General features: G+C 45.5%; 2 protein-coding genes across 2 annotated transcripts; one reads left to right on the forward strand and one right to left on the reverse strand.

The window, feature by feature from the left end:
* Positions 1 to 359: 359 nt before the first annotated feature.
* Positions 360 to 2,465, reverse strand: MYCFIDRAFT_39822 (uncharacterized protein; the record flags this gene model as incomplete). The annotated part of the gene is made up of 2 exons (XM_007924226.1): positions 360 to 1,892; positions 1,992 to 2,465. The coding sequence occupies 2 exons, from the start codon at positions 2,463 to 2,465 to the stop codon at positions 360 to 362; spliced, it is 2,007 nt and encodes a 668-aa protein (XP_007922417.1).
* Positions 2,466 to 2,653: 188 nt separating this feature from the next.
* On the forward strand, positions 2,654 to 3,702 carry MYCFIDRAFT_70939 (uncharacterized protein). Its single transcript, XM_007924523.1, has 4 exons — positions 2,654 to 2,735; positions 2,873 to 3,139; positions 3,200 to 3,332; positions 3,389 to 3,702. Exons 1-4 carry the CDS (start codon positions 2,709 to 2,711, stop codon positions 3,457 to 3,459), a joined length of 498 nt encoding a protein of 165 aa, XP_007922714.1. The 5' UTR covers positions 2,654 to 2,708; the 3' UTR covers positions 3,460 to 3,702.
* The last annotated feature ends 4,915 nt before the right edge of the window (positions 3,703 to 8,617 follow it).

An 8,617-nucleotide genomic window follows, 5' to 3' on the forward strand; every position in this document is an offset into this window, starting at 1 on the left:
TACCAATAAGTGCTATAACGGACATTGCTCAAACGCCTATGCTCTGGGCTCTCCGCCAACACATCCGGGCTGTTAAAAAATGCCGGGCCAAAAAGAAGACACACGGGGTACGATTGTGGAGTCTGCGGGATTGAATGAGTCGAATGTAGAGTATTTTGCTGCGGCGGTGGATGATGTTGTGCGAGGAAGCGTTCATGGAAGGGAGGCAGTAGAAGAGTTGATAGGTAGACACAGATAGCCGTCCGGGACCCTGTCAACAAAATACCATTGTATGAGGACAGGAGTAGCATATCCATGGCTCGTGAGACAGTACTGATCAGCTGAACAGCTCTAGTCGGAGACATAGATACGATGCAGGTCTACGACTCTACGTTGAGAGCATCTCTCAACTCCTCAAAGTGCGACCTCGCCTCATCCGCCAGCTTGCCTTCTGTATCGCCAATAATCGTGCAGATCAAAGAGTAATTATTCACCAAGAACCTCTCCCGCTTCCTCGCTTCTGCAACGCCCTTGCTCATCTTCACCAAGAACGCTTCAAACTCTCCTCTCAGTCTACCCACACTTTTCGAAACGGGCTCATCATCACCAGCCTCTCTGCTCAAAGCGAGTATGCCTTGTAAGAAATTCGCAAACCTTTGAGTCAGAGGATGAGGAGCTGTGGTCTGAGTGGAAGCAGGAGAACTGGTCAAACTGAGTGCCGAGCCGGCGGGTTTGCCGGACAGTGCTGCTGTGGCTTTGCGTATCGAGTCGCAATGAGCATCGATGATCTGCTGGAATCGAGGCCAGAGTAGCATATTCGTGCCATTGATGTATGACTCTGCGACCGGGACTTTGCGGCGTTGAAGCTCAAATGCGTAGTGTTGGGTGAGGCGGACGCAGCTCAGAACTCCCAAAGCGTCGTGAGATGTTTCAATAAGTTGTTTGGTGAGTGCTTGACCGAGTTCAAAGGTGGACGAGAAGATTTCGTTGAATTTGCGGTTCGTCGTTTGAAATGATTGTTGTTTGGAGAAGAATTCGGTCAGGAAGGAGTATTCGGCGCAAGCGTTGTCAACGAGCGCTAGATTCATGGCGCGGAAGGGGACTTCAAGATAGTGTGTGCCTTTGTCGTCTTCAGCGGCGAAAGATGGCATAGCGACCTCGTTGCTTCCGCCGAGAATGTCCATGCGTCGACCAATTGAGAATGGGTCGTGGAGAACGCCAGTTTTGCCACCCCTTCGAACACCACCCTCTGCGGCTATCACTTCGGTTTGGTCAATGATGTGGACATTGAGCTTCTCCAAAGAAGCCTTGTACCGGGCGAAGTTGTGAGAGTAATACCACCGCATAGTATTAATGTAAGCTTGGGAGATCTCTTCGCCTAGCTGGGGCTGCTGCCTTTGGAGAAATGCGAATACGTCCTTGTATTTCAGGAAGCTGTTTTGCTGTATGATCTGGGCATTGATGCTTGGTGAGCGTAAAGCCTTGATTTGAGCAACGACGTAGTCTCGTATGCGCTCGACAGCTTTCGCTGAGACATCGTTGATGAATGGCTTAACATCCTGGGCTGCCTTTATGTCTTTGCCTTCTTTGATCTTGACATCGATCTGCTTAGATCGTCGTTCAAGCTCGTGAAGCGATTTGATCCACTGGTCGTCAACACCGCCTTCTGTCAGCTTCCTGACCACGGCAGGCGGGATGCTGAAAGCTTCCACCTCAGGTCCAAGCACTCTCTCCACGGCCTTTCGAGTATCGAGCTTGTTATTCAGAGTCGTCGATCTATTTTGTAAGGATTCAATCTCAGAAGACACTGAGGCGAGTTCTGCTTGGAAGCTGGTCAGGTAAGATTCCACGGACTTGAGCACTTCATCGCATGCTGCGATGGACTTGTGAAGATCTTCAAATTTGTCTTTCTCCTACCAAAATGTCAACACTTGCTGATACGTATCGAAGAAGTCTGCTGGAAAACGAATATTTTCGCTGATGCTATCTACCGTGTGCGCTACCGTACATACCTTCTCAAAGTCGTGGATTACTGTAATTTCCTTGACACCATTCTCTTGTACTGGCGAGCTCTCTAACGAGGCCGTAGCAAACTCCTCCAGGCGCATGCTACCGAGCTCGATATCTTGCGCAATCGCTGCATGATCAAGATCTGTCTCCTCTGCATCATGCTTGCCAGGCCCAACAATAGACTCGAGGACATGCAAAGGGTCTCGCGGGTCACCTGCTGGCAGACTGCCAGCAAGCTGAGCTCTCAGGTTCGTGCCATTTGGAATTCTAGCCGCCGCGGGAAGACTCTCCGTAGAGCCTGCAAGCGAAGTAATGGAGAGCGACGAGGTTCTCGGCTGTATGCCTGGTCTCCTGGGTAGCGTGCTTCCAGAGAGCTGTATCGATCGTCGCGGCGTTGGCGAAAAGGATCTGGGAGTGGCCGACGGTGTCGGCTCTCTCGATGAGGTGTCTGAGAATCTGTTGAGCCACAGTGACATTGTTCTGTTATGCAAGCAGAGTGTCAACGTATGTAGAGCAGCAGTAGCTGTCTCGATAGGAGCGTCCAGGCACCTGTTTTGGCCAATCACGGAGATGGGAGGGGTCTTTCGAATTCTTGGCAGTACACGATTGGCTAAATAAGCGACTGTGCCTCCGCCTTCAACTTCAACAGCAATTCTCTCTCTACCCCCATCACTCACTACATCACTTTCCGCTCACTAATACCAGACCACACCGCCAACATGTCTGCCGACCCAAATGACGCCCAGGTATGCTATCTCCTGTTGCGCGAGCACGTGACACACGACCCCGACACCTGATATTCTCCCCGCGGCTCAAGATCGATTCTCCCCCACCTTATATCGTGCGCCCGCGCATCAATTACTGACATATCTGCTTTCTCCAGCATGAGCACACCTTCGAGAGCGCCGATGCTGGCGCCTCTGCCACCTTCCCAATGCAGTGCTCTGCTTTGAGGAAGAACGGCCACGTCGTCATCAAGAACCGCCCATGCAAGATCGTCGACATGTCCACCTCCAAGACCGGCAAGCACGGTCACGCCAAGGTCCACTTGGTCGCCATCGACATCTTCACCGGCAAGAAGTTGGAAGATCTGTCTCCATCTACCCACAACATGGAGGTTCCAAACGTCTCGCGCCGCGAGTACCAGCTTGTAAGAGTGGCTACATTGAGATATAAAGGCAAAGACGGTGAACTGATGCGAATAAAATAGCTTGATATCACTGATGACGGTTTCCTCTCCCTCATGTCTGACGATGGCTCCACCAAGGACGATGTCAAGGTTCCAGAGGGCGAGGCTGGTGAGAAGATCAACAAGCTCTTCCGTGAGGAGGAGAAGGACACCAGTAAGTTGCCAAAAGAGCTTGCTTGACATGCACGAGTCACGACTGACTTCTTCCAGACGTCATCATTCTCACTGCTATGGGTGAGGAGGCCTGCATTGATGCCAAGGAAGCTCCAAAGGGTTCTTAAGCGGCCTGCAGCATGAGTGCGCGGCGATCCATCATTTTATACGAGCGCTTACAGGGAAAGCCGGGGGCATTTCATCATGATATACGCAGCAATGAAATGCGGCATGGTCGGTGTTGTGGAAGCGAACAATCTTCGCTAGGATTATTGTCATGTGTGCTTCTGCGCGAGCGTCTCGGCTCGTGGAAAGTATCTATGAGAGTAGGCATGATGAATGAGGTCGTTGCGACCAAAAGTTTCCTTTCGTTTTGGCATGTGATATGTGAAAAAAAAAAGCTGCGTGTGTGCCTTGCTGCGCTCTTCCCTACCCCGCCCATCCTCAACCTCGAAAGTCGAAAATCGACAACCACGCGCTTACCAGATTTCGATGGAGAAGACGCAAGGAACGCAGAATGCTCACGGCCCTTCGATATGATTGCCAGCTAATCCAAAAAAATCTGACGACCATCACAAGTGAACAAAGCTGCAGCAAACCTTTAGCGCGAGTGCTGAGAGCGCACCACCTGGTACCATTTTCTTGTCCTCGCCCAGCATAGTGTGCATGCGAAAGCTACCAGTATTTCTTATAGACGATTTCGAGGGCACTGGAGTCGGCCTCTTGCCTTGGTCCAGGTCACGCGACTTCACAGGCAAGGCTTTTGGCCCGGAGCACTTGGATTTTATGAGAACTGCACTATCATTGGTCTGACGAAAGATGACTTGGAGTGTGTGTCCAGGTGTCAGGGTCCATCACGTGCCTGATACCTAAGGCTGCAACTGCTGCACTTTATCTTCGGACTTCTAGATAGATTAGTCCTTCTTCCGAATACATCAGTTACATCAAGTAGTTATAAGCCCCCTGCGTTTCTAACGCATTTCTATACGTATTCTAATAGTTAATCCGACTACTACGTAGCTAGCGCCTATTACTAAAAATTATATCGATACTAATACTATCGCTACCGCCGCCCTCGAGTGCTCTAGTAGGTGCTAGTCTGACTCGAGTCGGTTACTATTAGTATTAGCTATCCGCTATACCGGTTCCTAATAATAGTATCGGCTGTCCGCTATACTAAGACCTAGGCGCGCCTATTAGCTACCCCTTAAGACAAGTCTATAATAGTCTCTTTCTATATTATCGCCGTCGCTATCCGCAATAGCTCCCTCTACAACCTCTAGCGCTTATATAAGCAACATTCCTAAGCTAAAGAATAAGGAGAATTACCTATTATAGTCGTACGCCGCTAAAGGCGCCCTTAAAGATATATCGGTCTAGCGCTATATATAAGGCACCCGCTAGCGACCCCTTTCTAAGGCCTCTAGTAAGTCTTCTAAGGAGTTTAAAGACCGCTAAGATAAATAGGACTCTAAAGATCAAATAGCACGTACCTAGATCTTTGCTAATTATATTAGTAACATTTAATAATTACTGCTTAGTCTGTCTATATCCTAGGAAGTATAGGACTTCCTTAAGAAGAAATACACTAGTAAAGGTAGGTCTACTAAATTTATGCTCTACTAGGAATATATTACCCTTCGCTACGATAGTAAGGACGTTAAGAAGTTCTGTAATAAGTATAAGAAGAAGCTCGGTGCCTTAAAGGATACTAAATTAGCTATTAGCTAGTATTAGGCTATCTATATATTTATTATACAGATCTCTCTATTCTACGAGGCTTTTATATAGATACGCCGAGAGCAGATACGCGCCTTAGAATATACTATTAATAACAATACCCTTAATAACATTATTAGCGCGTTGCTTAATAAGAATGTAGCTTAATTAAACTAGGCCTAATATAATAGCTTCTTTAGTCTTTAGCGCTAACTATAACAATAAGGTAGCAATAGCAACAATAACAGCGGTCGAGGTAACTCGAACTATAGCGGTCGTAGTAGCCGCGGAAATAATAACAATAGTCGTAGTTGTAGTAGAAACAACTAGAATAGTTAAAATCGCGAGAAGTGCTTATACTATTAAGGCACTTACCCTTCCGACCGCTGCTATACTAAGTACCCTTATCTAAAGGAGGAAGACCGTCTTTGTCGTAAGAAGCAGAAGGCTAAGAAGAAGCAATAATAGGCGTTAACTACTTAGCAGCAATAGCAACTACTATCTAGTTAGAATAATGCTTAGGGCCTATATGCGGCTAATGCTACCCCGGGGGTATTATTAGACCTAAACTACAATTACGCCTTTACTATAAGCGCTACTATAGTTACTGTTAGCGACTAGGTTTCTACGGCTCTTACGGCTAGCACTCGTACTACTAATTAGGTTGTCGACTTAGGTACTAGTATATATATAGTTAATAACCCTTTATTGCTTATTAAATACGAAGGTTGTTATATTCCTGTCCGGTTTAGTAGCAATACGAAGCACGCTACGATAGTTAGTATAGCTTAGACTAAGGTTGTTAATAAGCGTAGTATAAGCAGTATAAAGCTGTCTAATACACTATATATTCTAGGTCTAGCAGCTAACCTTCTGTCTACTAAGAAGCTTACCGACAAGGGCTGTTTCTATCGGAATAACAAGCGAGTACTGTTTACTATTATTAACGGCTCTAAGGTTACTGTTGCTCAAATATACCGAAAGAATAGTCTCCCCTATCTATATATACCAACCTCTAGTCCGGATAGCTAGGTTGTTGCGCTTCTATCGAAGAAGGGGGTGCTAATAGGTACGATAGAGGAGTAGTATCTACGATATAGCTATATTTATTACCGCAAGCTGTTACGAATAGAAGCTAAGGGTCAGATTGTTATTACTAATAATAAAACTAGCAACAAGAACGACTTCCGAAACTGCATTGCCTATCGCATAGCTATGTTATATAAGGAATACAATCGGCTACCGCGCGTACGCCTATCTACGATCTATTACATTATCTATATAGATGTAGTTACTATTACTAACCCTAGTCTATTATAAGAGCGCTACTTTACGTTGTTTATATACGCTAAGTTAGCCTATCGGCACGAATATGCTAGCTTACTAAAGTTAGGGGCTATAGTAGCAATTAAGGATTACCGTATATACGTCCGTATACAAACTAGCTATTCGATCCCAATCTACTGCCTCGATAGAGGGGGTAAATACGGCGGAAAACAGCTATTAAGCTAGGCTTGTAATTAGGGCATTGTACTACAGGTTACAGCTCCTCATTCTTCTACTTAGAATAGCCTAGCTAAGATTAGCAATTATATCGTATATACGACCGCTCGGAAGATAATGCTTTATACTAATTTGCTAAAGGCCCTATAGCCGTATATAGTTACTACTGCTATATAGGTCCTTAATATTACTCCTAGAACCTTAGAAGGTCTTAGCCCCTATACTATTATAGCTAGGGAGCTTAATTAGTCTCGAAAGCAGCTACGTCTTTAATATCTTCGTACCTATAGCTATACTACTATTGTATACGATTATAGAGTTGCTCGTAGAAAGAAGATAGATAGTAGAGGTCTTATTAGCAAGCTAGTGTTAGGGCCAAAGAGGCTATACGTAATTAGCATGTAACTAGGCCGAGTAAAGCTAGGGTCTTAATACCTTAGGCAGGGCTTAGCGCTTAGCGTTAGGCCAACTCTCCTGCCTTCCTCCCTCTCCTCCTAGCTCCTTATCGAATACTACTTGTACCTACTACTACCCTATCTACCTACTAACATACCCTTCTTATATAGTATTCGATCTACCCTTTAAGGGTAGCAGCTAGATAGTCCTTATTTCAAGCTTTTAGCGGTATAGCTACGAACAAGACTAATCTAACTATATTACGCCCTAAGAACGGGACCTATACGTACTATTCTATCGAAACAACCGTACTAATTATTAAGCAAGGCCTTCTATACGGCCTATTACACTAAGTCAATCGTACTAGACTAATACCTACTAATTCTGCTATATCCGCATCTTAGGGGCTAACAATATATTACTAGTGTTACCCCCTATTATAATAGCCGGCTTATTACGAAACAACAACCGTGCTGCCGCTAGCAGCGCTAGCAACGACAATGCTAGTAGTATAGTGCCTGCTAAAGTGCCTACTAGAGCACCTACTAAAGTGCCTCCTACCGAAGAGCCTACTATAGGACCTACTAAAGAAGAACCTATAGTTCTAGGTAACGACCTAGAATTGCCTATCGACGACATTCTTAACAATATTGTTAACCGTCGATATAGCTAGCTAGCCTTTAGTCCCTAACTAGTAGCGAGACTTTAGGAAGCTACCTAAAACAGGCTTACTACCTTACGTTAAGAATAACAGCTAAAGGATAATCTCCTCGAGATTCGCCGTCTATAGGAAGCCCTAACAACTAATACTAAGCCGACAGCAGGGCCTTCCTTACTACCCGTCCCTGTCTAAAAGAAGGATGCTAAGCTTAAGGACTGTACCGTATTTAACGGCTCTAGTCGCAAACAATACAATAATTACATACGCGATTGTAAGCTTAACTAACGAAATGCGCCGAGGGCTCTTCTAGATGACTATTTACTAGTTGTCCACGCGATGCAGTATATTAATAGCGACCTAAAGCGCACCTAGGATAACTATTTCGACTCCCTTACTAATTAGACTACTATTTAGTAGCAAGACTACAAGACTATTATACTAGACACCCTTAGAAACCCTATACTAAGGCAACAACACGCTTAGGACTAATACCTTCGAGCTAAACAAAAGACTGATCAATCGGCTCGCTTATTTAAGGCCTATTTAAAGACCCTCGAGGATGATTTGCTAGCTAAGACCGACTCTATCTAGATTTCCGAAATACGCCCTAAATTGCGATAGGAGCTTATCCTCGAATTAGACCGTCGCCGTGTGTTCGAACAAGCTAATCTAACACGCATTTAATTTATAGTCGAAGTAGAAACAGCCGAACGGGCTGTTTAGCTCTAATAACGACTAGAATTAAGGATCCGACTAACTAGTACTAATCGTAGCAACCGTAGCCGCGGAGGAAACTAAGGTTCCTACTAGGACAACAACGCTAATAGTAGGAACAGTAACAACGACCGTAGAAGAGGCCGTAGCCGCCGGCTATATAGAGGAGGCCGCGATAGGGGCCGTAGAAGGGGCTCGTATCCCTATAATGCTAACTGCTCGGCTAATAATAGCAACAATAGCTACGGCAGTCTACTAACCGGATTGAAGTGCTTTAATTATAACAGCACTAG

Source organism: Pseudocercospora fijiensis (assembly GCF_000340215.1).
Source record: "Pseudocercospora fijiensis CIRAD86 unplaced genomic scaffold MYCFIscaffold_2, whole genome shotgun sequence".
NCBI lineage: Eukaryota > Fungi > Ascomycota > Dothideomycetes > Mycosphaerellales > Mycosphaerellaceae > Pseudocercospora > Pseudocercospora fijiensis.